Here is a 16,338-nt window from a genome sequence, read left to right as displayed (position 1 = left end):
CATATGGTATTTTTATCTTAAAATTTTTTGAGGAAACTCTAGACTGTTTTTCATAGTGGCTGCACCAATTTACATCCACACCAACAGTGCACAAGTGTTCCCTTTTCTCCATATCCTGGCCAACACTTGTTATCTCTTGGGTGTTTGTTTGTTTGTTTGTTTGTTTTGAGAATAACCATTCTAATAGGCGTGAGGTACCATTTCACTGTGGTTTTGATTTGCATTTCCCAGATGGTTAGTGATAATTGACTACCTTTTCATGTACCTATTGTCCTTTTGTGTCTCTTCTTTGGAAAAATGTCTATTTAGTTCCTTTGCATGTGTTTTAACTGGATTGTTAGTTTTTCGCATTTTTGTTGTTGTTTTTGTTGCCATAGGCTGCCTTTTCATTTTGTTGATGGTTTTCTTTGCTGTGCAGAAGCTTTTTACTTTGATGGAGTGCCACATGTTTATTTTTGCTTTTGTTGCTTATGCTTTTGGTTAAATCCAAAAATCACTGCCTGTCAAGACAGCTGTCAAGGAGCTTACCCCATGTTTTCTTTTTTTAGAGTTTTACCGTTTCAGGTCTAAAATTTAAGTCTTTAATCCATTGTGAGTTGATTTGTGTGTATGTATTTAAGATAGGTGTCCAGTTTCATTCTTTTGCATGTGACAGTCTAGTTTTCTCAATACTATTTATTGAGGAGACTGTCCTTTCCTCATTGTATATTTTTGGCTCCTTTGTATATTCTTGCTTCTTTGTAAATTAATTGGCCATATGTCAGGGATTTTTTTCTGGGTTCTTTATTCTTTTCCTTTATTTTATTTTATTTTATTTTATTTTATTTTATTTTATTTTATTTTAAATTTCAATATAGTTAGCATACCATGTTATATTCCCTTGTTTCTTCTTGATAGTATTAAAATACTGATGTGAAAACAGAATACTGGGAATATAAAAGGTGGAAAGGAGTTGATAACTTTGAAACTATTAAGTAAACATTGAAACAGCTTAATATTATTAATTTGGGGAAGGATTAATTGGAATCCTTATTTCCCATCACACCCTGCAATAAATTATGAAGTGGTCAAAAATTGATCATTACGGTTCATCTCTAAAAAATATCTAAAAGAAAATATATAAGCCTATTAATTCTGATTGTGCATACATTTATTTTGATTCAAGAAAACAAGTGTGACATCAATAATAAGTATGCTTTCATGTGTTCCAGAACGGGGAAAAACTTATAATGAGAGACATCTTGAAAAGATAATTATCCATGCTATTAAAATAGCATAAATAGGGGCGCCTGGGTGGCGCAGTCGGTTAAGCGTCCGACTTCAGCCAGGTCACCATCTCGCGGTCCGTGAGTTCGAGCCCCGTGTCAGGCTCTGGGCTGATGGCTCGGAGCCTGGAGCCTGTTTCCGATTCTGTGTCTCCCTCTCTCTCTGCCCCTCCCCCGTTCATGCTCTGTCTCTCTGTCCCAAAAATAAATAAATAAATAAACGTTGAAAAAAAAAATAAAATAGCATAAATAGAGAAAGGTAATTAAATAGTAAATATGAAAAATACAACTCTAGAAAGCTCCACTGACTTGCTGTTTAAAGGAGATGCTAAGGTAATTTACAGGTGAGGAAAAAGTATGGTAAATTAATATAAATTTAGGTGAACGGCCTTAATCTTGGCAGGACCATGAGGAAACAGGTATAATGACACCGTCCTGGTGTGAATCAAAATATGACTTGCTTTAAAATAAATTAAAGTAAAACACACCATTTTGACTTTCAACAGGGTCTTCTGCAGTATTATGATGACTTATGTCAGGAAGTGCCTTCAGTGTTTGTCAATCTGATGACCCCGAGAATGAAAAAGGTTGGTAATGCTGAAGGTTTTATATTGATTTCCTTGGTGTTTAAAATTAGATTCCCGTTCCACAGATTATGGATTTTATCTATTCTTGCCTAGATCCGCTATCTTTCTAGTTCAACATTATAGCTCTATTTCTCCTATAGAATGATTTCTTGTCAACAAGTTTTGTTGCCTTTGAAAAACAACTAAATCTAAATAACGAGCACTTTCTAAGAATCCATGATTCTTCATGGACAGCCGAAGGTGATTAAAAAACAAAGTCACCTTTACCAAGTATAATGGAGAGAAATAAAATTAAGGAAATATAACCTATAATATTTCCAGGTAATAAAAAGAAAGCCTTTTTAAGTAAATGCAAATGTTGTTGTTAATCATGGAAGCCGCTATGTTTTTTTTCTTTTCTTTTTCTAGGTGGAATCTGTGTTGAGACAAGGGCTCACAATATTAACATGGTCATCTTTAACACTAGAGAGCTTCTTTCAAGAAGTTGACTCGGTTTTGGATATGTTCAATCAACTTTTAAAGAAGGTATGATAAATACATTTTTTTAAACTACATACATTAATACTCAGGCTATAAATAATAGTTTGCTTATCTATGAAAGCTATTTAAAGGATGTGACTCTTAACTAAAAGGACATCTATTGAGTTAAAAAAAATAATGCTTTATGTTTCTCTAACTGCTTTGGGGCCTTTTCATGCAGAGTTGCCTTGTTTTTGTCTCTGAATTACTTGCCTTCAATATGTTAAAATGGTAGTTCAACTCCACAGTGTAGTTTAGAAAATGGAATAATTGTAGACTGTGGAAAATGGCAAAATGGAGTGCTTAAATATTAATACATCTAATGTTAGTTAGATGAGGCATTCACCTAATGGAAACTGTCTATTGATTTCTGCCATCTTTTCTACATAGAACATGCATACCTTCTTAGATGTGCTTTTCTCTGATGACAGCAGGGTCAATAGACAAAACTCAGAGGCTTGAGAGTCAGATAAATCTAGGTACAATGATCTGCCTTTTGCGTTCCTTCCCAGGTTACTTTGCTTATCTGAGCCTTTGTTTCTTTAGCTGTAAAACTTGGATAGTAATGAGTCATGGGCCAGAATAAGGATTAAAAGAGATAACGTATATCAGATTATGACATATGTTGCTGCTCTATAAAACTTTAGTTCCACGTCAAGCTTTCTTTGTAAATGTACTCCTACAATTTCCACCAAATTATCTTGGCTCAGGCCCCAAGTTTCAAGATACAGCCCTCTAAATTATTTTATAACTCAAGTAAATCTTGGATGAAAGAAGAGTTTTCCTCTCCATGTTTTTTCTTCTTGGTAGATCAGCGACTTGTGTGAAATGCATATTGATACAGTTCTAAAGGAGATAGCCAAAACTGTGTTAATTTCCCTGCCTGAAAGTGGTGCCACCAAAGTAGAAGATATGTTGACACTCAATGAGGTATGCATTTATGTGTTATATTTTAATCATAGAAATACTGGCTCATATACCTAAAATGTGAATTTATAATCTAAACGTGGAAATCTCTGTTAGTAGTATATAGACATCCTTGCTTTTTTGGAAATCCTCAGATTCAAAGACTTACAAGACTTCAACAACTCAAGTCCATGGCCACACCCTAGATAGGATCTTACTAATATCCTCAACCTCATGCTGGAGTTTCCTGGGGTTCCTTCTGTCAGTGGTTTACTGCTCTTCCTCCTCTGTGTTTACTCCCAGGGCAATATTGATTACCTCTTGGTTTTAACTACCACATCCTTGCCCTTTAAGCCACTCACAGAAATCTGGGAGTCCTTTGGAGTCCTTTTCACACTCCCATTTCCTACCTCCAGTCAGTCTTCAGGCTTCAGGCCAATTGTCTTCAAGCCAGTTTTTGCCTTTTACTCCAAGTTTGCTTGAATTAATTGCTTCTTCTTCTCCATACTTACTACCCCTTTCTTAGGTCATGCCCTTAAGGCTCATTTTGAGTTTAGTGCTTGATGTTATGATCTGACTGGTCTCTCTTCTCTATATCTGGCTCCATCATATCCATTCTCCACATTGCCACCAAATCTGATTGTGAAACTCGTGATCTTAAAGCCTTCAACCAGCAGTGGCATCTAGTCTCCATAGGACAAAACCTAACCTCAGCATCACATTATACTGAAATTATTTGAGTATCTATTTATTCTCCATTGGCTCAAAATTACAAAAATAGGAACTCTAATGGTCTGGCACATAACACATAACACACATAACACAATCTCTCCTAGAAGTACTCACTTTACATCTTGAACTGGACTCTTTTATTTCTTGCCTGCCATGTGCTTCTGCTACACTTACTCTGCTGGTTTGGGTCACCTTGCTAGTGTCCTTTTCAAGACAACCAAGGGTGCCTCTGTCTCATGGGCTCCAATCCTGCCTATGGGATACAGGGTCCTTTGACCCTGTTGCTATGGAAATTCAGCTTCTTCTTTCCAGGACACCTCTTCATGCCTTTAGGGGTTTGGATAAGCCAGTTGGCCTCTTGCCTCAGGACTAATTAGACATGAGTCAGCCCCTTCATCCCCAAATTCTAGAGGACATGGGTCAAGTTCTCTGAGTAGTTCTTTTGAAGGACGCTACACTTATTTCTACCTGATCTCTACCAATGATCAAGCTTCCTTTCTATAATCTCAAGATGGGCAAAGGGCTAATGGTTGCCTCCCCTGCTACCATTTAAGAATTCACTTCTTCATAATATGTAGGACCTTAAAATCATTTGTTCCCAGCACTGGGACCTTGGCTGTAACAGAGACAACACTAAATGATCCATTTTTACATCCTGTTCTTGGAGCATGCAAATTTAAAATGATTGTGTCTTCCTGGCTATTCGTTCCATCATTGTTAAGCTTTTTATCCTTGAAGTTTATTGTGTTTGACATTAATGTAGCTACACTGGCTTTGTTCGGTTATTATTTTCCAGATATATCTTTTTCTATTCTGTTTTTTTTTCAACTTTTCTGGGTTCTCCTATTTTAGGTTTTCTCTTATAAAGAATATTTAGCTGGATTTTGTATTTAATCTCCTGTAAAAAAATCTATCATTTTTTTTTACAAATTACTATATAAATTTAATACACTTCCAGTTAGAATTCCTATACAATTCTTTTCATAAATTGTATTAAATTATATTATTTTAAATTAATTAATAATAAGGAATAGGTAATAAAAAATGAAAATACAGAAACCCATTGTAATCAAATTAATATGGCATTAACAGAAAAAAACATAATTTAGAGGGACAAAATAAAGAATCTAGGAGAAAAAAAATCACAATAAAAATTAATACGTGTCAAAGATAGTATTTTTAATTCAGTGGGGAAAACGATGGATTATTTAAATGGCGCTGGCACAATACACTGTTTCTCAGGAAGCAAATATGATTAGGTGCCTGTCTCTCTTTTTTAATTATTGAAGTATAGTTGACATACAATGTTATGTTAATGTTTCAGGTGTACAACATAGTGATTTGACAATTCTATACATTACTCTGTGCTCACCATAATAAGCACAGTCACCATCTGTCACCATACATTATTACAATATCATTGACTATTATGCTATACTTTACATCTCTGTGACTGATTTATAACTGGTGGTTATAATTCCTGTCACCTATTTTGCTCATCTCTCCAGAAAACAAAAGCACCAGTTTGTTTTCTATATTTATGAGTCTGTTTCTGTTTTGTTCTATTTGTTCATTTGATCATTTGTTTTGTTTCCATCCATGTTGTTGTAAATGGCAAGATCTCTTTCTTTTTTTATGGAGGGTAATATTCCATTGTTTATATATACCACATCTTCTTTACCCATTTATCTATTGATGGGTACTTGTGTTGCTTCCATGATTTGGCTATTATAAATAATGTTGCAATAAGCATAGGATGCATGTATCCCTTTAGATTACTGTTCTTGTATTTTTTGTGTAAATACCCAGTAGTGTGATTACTGGATCTATTTTTAACTTTTTGAGGAACCTCCATATTGTTTTCCACAGTGGCTGCACCACTGTTTGGATTTTCACCAGTGGTGCAAGAGGGTTCCTTTGTCTCCATGTTCTCACCAACACTTGTTTCTTGTGTTTTTGATTTTAGCCATCCTGACAGGTGTGAGGTGATATCTCATGGTGGTTTTGATTTGTACTTCCCTGATGATCAGTGATGTTGAGCATCTTTTCATGTGTCTCTTGGTCATTTGTATGTCTTTTTGATGTTAAGTTTTTCCATCTTTTTTCAGTGGAATCCTTCAGGCTGGCTTCTATATTTTTAATATGACTCCAGTAGTTTTTGAAAGCTTCCTTGCTTTCTGGAACTAGAGGGTACCTTACGCTCATCTTGCACATTTCCTGCCCCAGATCTGGGATCACCCATTTCTCTAGTTAGCCCTCATGCCTTTCCATGTTACCAGTGGAAAATGGTACCTGGAGATCACAATCTGGGTCCTATGAAAGGCACCCATTTTAAACTTTTAGTCATTCCTTATAGTATTATTTCTACATCTCTAAGTAATATACTTGGGGTGCTATTTCTTGAGTTAGCAAATGTGCATATTATTTTCTTCCTGCTTCAATAAGTGAGCATTTAGCTTTTTGACCCTATCTTCTATCACTCCTCTCTTGTCTTCTCAATATAGTTATAAAATTATTTTTAGTTAAACAGTGATGGTAAGTAGCAACACTTTATTATGGCTGTGTAAATATCAGCCAAAGCAGAATCAAGTACTGTACATACAATACATCTTTTCTTATACAACTGTTTGTTTTCCCTAGGGGTTCTAATTGCCTTTCTTTTCACATTTTCCTTCAAATACGCTATTATTTCAGAGTCCCATTTTTCTCCCAAGAGACTTCCTCTCAGAGACCTCTGAATCCCTATTTCAACCTGAGTTGATTACTGTCCAGGTCAGCTGCAAAATTGTAAATCCAAGACTCTCCCCCATCTGCTCTTTTTACTGGATTCCATATTATTCTATGAGGGAGAGCCCTTCAGATTCCATAATGATCTTTTCTCAGCAACTGAAAATTTCCAAAGAAGTCTCCTGTTTCCTGCCCCAGGGGCTAGGGGTAATTTCCTGCCTGCCATTTTCTTCTCGCTCATCCTAGAATCTCACTATATGTGTGTACTTCATACCAGGTCCTACTTATAAACAAACACAATTAAAAGGGGGCAGGGAGGGGCGCCTGGGTGGCGCAGTCGGTTAAGCGTCCGACTTCAGCCAGGTCACGATCTCGCGGTCCGTGAGTTCAAGCCCCGCGTCAGGCTCTGGGCTGATGGCTCGGAGCTTGGAGCCTGTTTCAGATTCTGTGTCTCCCTCTCTCTCTGCCCCTCCCCCGTTCATGCTCTGTCTCTCTCTGTCCCAAAAATAAATAAAAAATGTTGAAAAAAAAAAATTAAAAAAAAAAAAAAAAAAAAAAAAAAAGGGGGGCAGGGAATACCTATATTGTTGTCCTTCTTTTTGTTCCACTTATAATGATAATCATCTTCTATCGGTATGTACCTATAATTGTTGTGACACAGTCAACTGCTCAGTGGGGAAATATTCACACTTACCAGATCGAATTTACTTTGAAAACATGAACCAAGAATTTTTATATGCATAGAAAGAGAAACAGATCACACAAATCAGGGAAATTGGGACAGATTAAGTGTGAGTGGGTGTGAATGTGGCGATTGCATTGACATCACAACAGAAGAAGTTATTACTATTAGATAAGTGTTAAGTCTTCAAACTGCAGGCAGAGATACGAGAGGTGGAATTTTGAAGAGTGCTTTGCCAGTCAGTATGCCCCACTCACTTGCGTCAGAGGTATCTAAGGTCTAGTGATATGTGGGCTGCCTTTGCATCAGGTAGGCCATTAATAGTGAAGGCAGAGTAAGATTTAAAATGACCGGGAAAGTCTAGTAATACTCTGGACAGAATTAAGTTTTGGAAACATGCACACATAATGCTAATGTTGGGGGGGAGGAGGTTAGTTTGGGCCAACCAGTGGTTTCAGACCATATTTGGGAACCAGGGATATTTGTAGTCATTCAGTGGCTTCAAATTGGATCTTTTGCTCTGTGACGCTGAGGCTGGGACTCTGCAAACATTTATCTTTGGCCAGCTGGCTCCCTTTTAGGTTTTGCCAATAGTGCTGCTAGAAGAAGGATGGAGGAGAGAGAAGGGACTTGCTCTTTCCTGTTTTTCTTCCCGTTCCCAATACAGTCAGACGACCTCTCTTAACTGGCAGTGGCAGTTAATCCTAGGTTCTAGCTTTTTCCAGTCCTTCCAGGACCAGCTTCTTGTGCTTCTCAGATGTACCAACACCATGACGTCTCTCTCTGAGCTCCTGAGGCAGTAGCACCAACTGGGCAGTTCCCTCACTTCCCAGCTCTAGGTATAAAAACTCCAGCCTCTTGCCTTTGCTCTCCCACTCCCCAGGTATGGGAGCTGCTTCCTGAAGTAACTCTCTGTGTGACCTTTGCATCCCTTTTGCCTTTTTTGGTCCTTTAACAGTTGTTTCACCAATTGTCTATATTAAATCCTCTCATTCTGTCGGTTAAAATAGCTGGTGTGGCATCTGTTTTCCTGACTGAACCCTGACTGACATATCTGATTCTCGATAGGTATACAAATGGAATAGAAAATCAGGGAAATTTGATTCAAGTTATGATAGGAAAACTGGTAAATACATTAAAGGTTGTTAAAAGTCATTTCAACAAAATCACCTTGGCTCCGTAGAGACAGAAAATAGATTAGTGGCTGCCAGATGGGTGATGAGGAGGGACTACTAATGGGTATGGGGGTTCTTTGTGGGGGAAAATGAAAATGTCCTGGAATTAGATAGCAGGGATGGTTGTACAATTCTGTGAATATACCAAAAACCAATGAGTTGTACACTCTACAAGGGTACTTTTTGTGCTATTACATTATGAATTATATCTCAATTAAAAAAAGAAAGAAAGAAAATCATTTTGACTGTCTTTCCAGTCTGTCCCTGGACTTCCCCTCAGTATTTCAGTCTGTTCTTCTCTGAGTTCTAAGAATGGTCCATGGAGAAAGTTTTCGACCTCTTTTCAAAATCTAGGTCCTCCAGATGGGCTCTAGATCCCACACCTCCTTGCCCTCCTGGCAACCTTCCTCCCCTAGTCTTCTTCCCTCTCTTCTAGATCTTCAACTTCGTCCCCTCCACCGGACTCCTCCCCCTCACAGTGTAATGTGCCAGATTATCTTTTCGTTGCCAACAAACAAAAACCTTCCCACACCTCCCTTCACTTCTCATTCACAACCAAACTTCACCAGCTTCTCGTGCATGCTGTCTTCACTTCCCCATCTTTCAGTTCCCATCTCCATTTGCTTTCCTCCAATTCCTAGCTTAGGTGATTTCTGGCATGGATTATTATTGGTAATAACTTTATGGAGATGTGGTTCACACACCATGCAATTTTACCCATTTAAAGCGTACAATTCAAGGGTTTGAGTTTATTCACGGAGTTATACAGCCATCGCCACAATTTTAGAACATTTATAACACAATTTCATCTCAACCTCTCCAGCCCTAGGCAACCACTAATCTGTTTTCTGCCTCTTTAGAGTTGTTTGCTTTCCCTGCTTATCTGAAGTGGCTCTTACCACTGGCATTCCAGTGTTTACCACTGTGGTGAATAAATTGGGAAGGGTGGAATGCTCCCATTTATTTTTCTCTCTCTAAAATGTGGTGGACATTGTAGATATGTCAAAAGGTCTATTCAGTTTTATAGACCAGTTTTCTTTTCTGAATTTAACTACTTCTCAGCTTCTTCCCAAAGCCTATTCGAAAAGTTCAGAAAGGCAGAGCACAGACTTTTAAATCAGACAATGCTGGTTGTAAACTCCTATGTTTACCACCTGCTATGTGATTTTGGACAAGTTACTCATTCTTTCTGAGCCTCAGTTTTCTAATTTGTGAAATGGGGACAATAATATTACCCATCTCAAGCAGTTGTCATTTAATTAAATGAGTTAATACACATAAAGCTCTTAAATTGATGCCTGGCATAAGCAAGCACCGTGCTCACTTGCTCACTTAAAAGCCTTATCTCGTTTGAATCTCAAAGCAACACTTTGGATTATCTTTTTAAAAACTTCTCATTTTCAACTTTTGACATCATTATCTCTCCTGTCTTTCAGCCTTCTTTCTTTCTTTCTTTCTTTCTTTCTTTCTTTCTTTCTTTCTTTTGTTTTTCTTTCTTTCTTTTTTTAAGTACACTCTACCCCTAACACAGGGCTTGAACTCGTATCCCCAAGATTAAGAGTTGTATGTTCTACCGACAGAGCCAGCCAGGCACCTCTGCCTTCTTTCTTTTCACCATATAAATGTGAAGGTAGATGTTTATGTGTGATTGAATCAGGTAAGTTTTTATTTTTCTTTCCTCTTTTTCTTTGCTTGGGCCTTCTCAGGTATGCCTTTAGCCATTGAGAGTATGGGATCTGAAACATTATGCTATTGGCAACTATCTCTAGTTATTTTCAAGTGCTGTTAATTATAGTTTTATAAATTAAGTTTCACAGTATTTTTAAGCATCTGTAAATTAATAGTCATTGCTTTATTTAACAGACATACACAAAAGAATGGGCTGATATCCTAAACCACAAAAGTAAGCATGTGGAAGAAGCTGTCAAAGAACTTATATTAATATTTGAAGCTATTTATGAAGTTAAGGACAGTGGGAAAACAGCAAAACCGTTACCGGGTAATTTTGCTAGTTCTAAAGTTTGAATTGCAAGAGTTATAGATATGTTTTCAGGTGGGTGCCTTCTGCTTAGCAGGTACCAAGATTCCAGACTCCCTGAAGGAAAGCATGTGTTCAGCATACACCACATCATTTGCAGAAACTGCTTAGGCACAGTGAAACTGTGCAGAAACTGCTTAGGCCCTTTTTATATCAACTAGAGAATAGTGGGAATCAGGACCAATGCTGCAAGCAGTCTTAGGCTTGCTATTGTTAATCTCTCTCTGTCTCTCTTTGTTTCTTTCCGGTACAGCATTCTAAAATGTCTGGAGACATTTTTAGTCATTGTGCATCATGGGGAATATTATTGGCATCTAGTGGGTAGAGGTCAGGGGTGCTGGTGACAGCCCTACAGGGCACAGGACAGCCTTCAATAACAAAGAATATCAATAGTGCTAAGAATGAAATCTTGCCATTTGCAACAATATGGATGGAATGGATGGAACTAGAGTGTATTATGCTAAGGGAAATAAGTCAGAGAAAGATGAATGTCATATGGTTATATTCGTATGTGGAATTTAAGAAACACAACAGATGAACATAGGGGAAGGGGAGGAAAAATAAGATAAAAACAGAGAGGAAGGCAAACCATAACAGACTCTTAAATACAGAGAACAAACTGGGGGTTGCTGGAGGGAAAGTGGGTGGGGATGGGCCAGATGGGTGATGAGCATTAAGGAGGGCACTTGTTGGGATGAGCACTGAGTGTTCTATGTAAGTGATGAATCACTGATTTCTACTCCTGAAACCATTATCACACTATATGTTAACTAACTTGGATTTAAATAAAATTTAAAAAAAAATAGTGCTGGGGTGCCTGGGTGGCTCATTCTGTTAAGCATCTGACTTCAGCTCAGGTCATGATCTCACAGTTCGTGGGTTTGAGCCTTGTGTCAGACTCTGTGCCAACAGCTCAGATCTTGGAACCTGCTTCGGATTCTGTGTCTCCCTCTCTCTCTGCCTCTCCCCAGCTCACGTTCTGTCTCTCTCTGTCTCTGTCTCTCAAAAATAAATAAACATTAAAAAAAATAGTGCCAAGGCTAAGAAACTACGAGTTTAAATAAGTATTGACAGCATGTTTTCTTTTTCTTTTTTCCACTTAGTTTGTCTACTTAGTTTAATTAGCTTTCTTCAGAAGTGTCGAAAACCCCAAATATCAGCTTATTAAGTTAGAGTATTCAAAAGGTAAACACATATTTTAGAAAGATAATATGTAAAATGCTCTTAAAATTTTTTTTGAGGGGGGGAGGGGCAGAGAGCGAGGAAGAGAGAGAATCCTAAGCAGGCTCCACGTTCAGAGCAGAGCCTGATGCAGGACTCCATCTCATGACTGTGAGATCATGACCTGAACTGAAATCAAGAGTCAGGCACTTAACTGACTGAGCTACCCAGGTGCCCCCAAATATTTTTAATTCTGTATACTAAGCTGCAGCATATATAAGAGTGTATTTCTTAGTAGAATTATGATTCTATTGAGATGAGTGATTTAAATTGAATTCAAAGATGATTCCTACAGAAACAAGTCTTAAATTTTTAAATTAAGAACTTTTAATTTTTTTTAATGTTTATTTATTTTTGAGAGAGAGAGAGAGAGAGAGAGAGAGAGAGACAGAGCATGAGCATGAGCAGAGGAGAGACACAGAAACCAAAGCAGGCTCCAGGCTCCGAGCTGTCAGCATAGAGCCCGACACGGGGCTCAAACCCACAGACCATGAAATCATGACCTGAGCTAAAGTCAGATGCTTAACTGACAGAGCCACCCAGGCACCCTTAATTAAGAACTTTTAAAGAAGGGGTTTCCTAGGAAGGTTTGGCCATATGGAATAAATCAAATGCTCAATACTAAAGGTTATATTTTTGTTTTATCATTTATCTATAGAACAGAGGAAGCATGTTGCTTTTGGAAGTGAAACAGAAGAGGGTGAAAACCCTGATTATGAGACTAATATCCTGCCTCAGGCTGATTTTAATGATAAAGAAGATGAATTTAAGAAGGTATTTGCTACAAAATAACCTCATACAATGTATTAGAATTATTACTCCTTGGATTATACATGACCCTCAACTGGTGCTTCTTCTAGGCAGTTCTGCAGCCAACCTGTATGGACTTACAACCAATCTGGACTTATAACAAAATCCAGAATATATAATTTTCAATGCTACACTGTAGGATCTGGCAAGATACAGCAAATCCTTTTAGTTTTCCCCAACACTATCACCTTTTAATGTGATTCTGTCAGTACAGTTATATATAATTATCTCCCTCTATTGTGATTGACCATGTTTTCTTATATAGTAAATGTCATACTTCTGGGATTATAGTGAGAATTCATTTGACTCAAGATGTTTTTAGTTATTGTATTGAATAGAGTTAGGTATATTGCAAGGCCACATTTTGATTCATTTGAGCACCAAGGATCTGCGTTTTTCACTAGCACCGCAGATAGGCTGTGGACTCCTCCCCAGGAGAAACCCTGGGTGGGCAGAGTTTCAACACTGTGTTGAGACGTATTGAGAGTGGAGGTTGAGAAGGACTCATGGGGTTTCTTGTTCCTTTCTAAGCCTCACCCTTGCGGTCATGCCTCAGTTGTAAATGCAGCTCCCACATGTGTGCTAATCCCTGCTTTCTCCTCCTCCTGTCAGTTTTCTTTTAATCCCTCATATTCACCTTCTTTTCCTTCTTTCTCTATTTTACACCTCTAACACACACTGTAATACAGTTTTGGAAATGAATAGCACACATCTGTTCTACTTTCACCTTCTTTGGCAAGAAGGGTATCATCAATGGATGGAGAAGCACTTCTCCGCTAGACTAGATTTTAGCTGTTGATTTCTTCTCAGTACCATGCTCCAGGCGGCCATTATCAAGCAGTAGGAGTCAGCTGGAGTGAGGCAGTGTATGCCCATGCCAGCCATCCTTCTCTTCCTTTTTAAAAAAATATTTATTTATTTTTGGGAGAGTGCAAGCGGGGCAGGGAGAGGAACAGATGATCTGAAGTAGGCTCTGCGCTGACAGACTCACAGCGGTGAGCCAGGATGTGGGGCTGGAACTCACCAACCAAACCGGGAGATCATGACCTGAGCTGAAGTTGGTCGCTTAACCGACTGAGCCACCCAAGTGCCCCAGTCCTTCTCTTCCAGTTGCATTCTCTTTGACACTGGCTGGGGTCCCTAGAGCAAGTCTGATTATCATCAAAGGAAGATCATCAAAGTTGGAGGATCACTTGAAGTTAGTTGCATTAGTGCAGTCACCGCCTACATAGCCTCTGCCTCTCCCATCCATCATCCTCCACAGTGCTGCCAGAATGGTCTATCTAACATAAAAAACTGACTCTGTCATGCCTGTGTTTTAGCCTGGCAATTCACCAGCCCTGATCATATTTCTCTTTGCTCATGCCTGATAACCCTGTCTTCTGATCCAACTCAACCTGGCTGGTCCACCCTGTCTCAGAGGAGCAGGGCGTAGAATGGAGAGGAACACTATGGCCAGAGCCTGGCCCTGGAGGTGTGACTCATGACTCACCGTGCAAGCAAGACTTGGGATCCAGATCCCTGCCCAGGCTCAATACTTGTCCTGTGTTCTGACCAATAAACTTGGTGACTCCTCTGGAGGGAAAGAAGGGCTTAGACAGAGGGGCAAACCATGGTCCCAGGATGGTGGAAGTTTTATCCCATATACATTTGGTACTGTACATTTTAAAATATATTTATCCTCTAAGCTGAGCTTTTTGTTTATTTTATTTTTTTCATTTTAGTGTGGAATCTTTTATTTATATTATTTTTTTAATATAATTTATTGCCAAGCTGGCTAACATACAGTGTATACAGTGTGCTCTCTTGGTTTTGGGGGTAGATTCCTATGATTCATCGCTTACATACAACATTTGTTGTTCATCCCAACAAGTGCCCTCCTCAATGCCCATCACCCATTTTCCCCTTCCCCTCTCCCCATCAACCCTCAGTTTGTTCTCTGTATTTAAGAGTCTCTTATGGTTTGCCTCCCTCCCTCTCTTTTTGTAACTATTTTTTTCCCCTTCCCTTCCCCCATGGTCTTCTGTTAGGTTTCTCAAGTTCCACATATGAGTGAAAACATATGATATGTCTTTCTTTGACTGATTTATTTCACTTAGAATAATACCTTCCAGTTCCATCCACATGGCTGCAAATGGCAGGATTTCCATTCTATCTCATTGCCAAGTAGTATTCCATTGTATATATAAATCACATCTTCTTTATCCATTTGTCAGTTGATGGACATTTGGGCTCTTTCCATAATTTAGTTATTGTTGAAAGTGCTGCTGTAAACATTGGGGTACATGTGCCCCTGTGAATCAGCACTCCTGTATCCCTTGGGTAAATTCCTAGCAGTGCTATTGCTGGGTCATAGGGTAGATCTATTTTTAATTTTTGGAGGAACCTCCACACGGTTTTCCAGAGCAGCTGCACCAGTTTGCATTCCCACCAACAGTGTAAGAGGGTTCCCATTTCTCCATATCCTTGCCATAAGCTGAGTTTTTGAAAGATAGACTTATGCCCATACCCCCCGAGCATTAAGAAATGTACCATACTTAATAAGTGGGCCAATTTTTGAGGATTGAGCAAACCAGGATTATTTTGAATAAGGTGTTTTTGAGCTTTTGGCTTTTGAGTAAGGTCTTACAGTTTACTAGGGGGTTTATGAAATGCAGTTATTCAAATATTGTTTTTTGTTTAAAAAATACACAAGTAATTTGGGATTGAAATTATTTCTACAATATGATTAAAATTGTATAGTTTATTATTTATCTTCACATGTCACTTCTAATATTGTATTATTGCTTTGGGGTGTTAAAGTTCTTATTTTCGACACTGAATTTAATAGTATTTCTTTTTTAAATGATTTTATTTCCAGGTATACAGCTTTATAATTTGACATCTGTATACACTACAAAGTGATCACCACCACAAGTCTCATTACCATCCATCACCATACAGTTGACCCCCTTCACCCATTTCACCTACCTGTTAACTCCCTTCCCCTTTGGTAGCCACTGGTCTGTTCTTTGTATTTATGCATTTGTTTTTGTTTTATTGTGTTTGTTCATTTGTTTTGTTTTGTTTCAGATTCCACATGTGAGTGAAATTGTATGGTATTTCTCTCTCTTAGTCTGACTTACTTTGCTAAGTATAATCCCCTCAAGGTCCATCCATGTTGTCACAAATGGAAAGATTTCATTCTTTTTTTAAGGCTGAGTAGCATTCTACTGTGTAAATATACCACACCTTCTTTATCCATTTATCTATCAATGGACATTTAGGTAGTTTCCATATCTTGGCTATTGTAAATAATGCTGCAGTGAACATAGGGGTGCATATATCTTTTTGGAATAGTGATTTCATATTTTGGGGACAAATACCCAGAAATGAAAGAGCTGGGTCATGTGGTAGCTATATTCTTAATGTTTCCATAGTGGAAAAATTAACTGACTGAGCCACCCAAGTGCCCCTCATTTAAAGCAATTATTGATTAGAATATACCTATTGCCATTTTGTTAATTGCTTTCCGGCTATTTTTGTAATTTCTCTCTGTTCCTTTCTTCTCTTTCTCTCTTCTCTTGTGGTTTGATGACTTTATTTAGTGTTCTAAGTTTCTCATTCCTTTCTCATTTTCTTTGTATTTTGCTTTGTGGTTGCTCTGAGGCTTACGTAAAATATCCCATTTGAATAG

General features: G+C 38.1%; 1 protein-coding gene across 5 annotated transcripts in view; it reads left to right on the top strand.

Moving 5' to 3' along the window:
* DNAH8 (dynein axonemal heavy chain 8) overlaps nt 1–16,338 on the top strand; it is a 331,845-nt gene that overhangs the window by 76,290 nt on the left and 239,217 nt on the right. For all 5 annotated transcript variants that reach the window (XM_053905062.1, XM_053905060.1, XM_053905063.1 and 2 more), the window contains exons 20-24: nt 1,772–1,852; nt 2,261–2,377; nt 3,182–3,301; nt 10,457–10,592; nt 12,511–12,626. In XM_053905062.1, the coding sequence (XP_053761037.1) occupies nt 1,772–1,852; nt 2,261–2,377; nt 3,182–3,301; nt 10,457–10,592; nt 12,511–12,626 (570 nt within the window). The remainder of the gene's footprint in view (nt 1–1,771; nt 1,853–2,260; nt 2,378–3,181; nt 3,302–10,456; nt 10,593–12,510; nt 12,627–16,338) is intronic.

The sequence above is a fragment of the Panthera pardus genome, unplaced genomic scaffold, assembly GCF_024362965.1.
Source record: "Panthera pardus isolate Hobbes unplaced genomic scaffold, ASM2436296v1 HiC_scaffold_17, whole genome shotgun sequence".
In the NCBI taxonomy this organism is placed as follows: Eukaryota; Metazoa; Chordata; class Mammalia; order Carnivora; family Felidae; genus Panthera; species Panthera pardus.
Note: the sequence above shows the minus strand (reverse complement) of the source record. Positions and strands in the feature narration are given on the sequence as shown.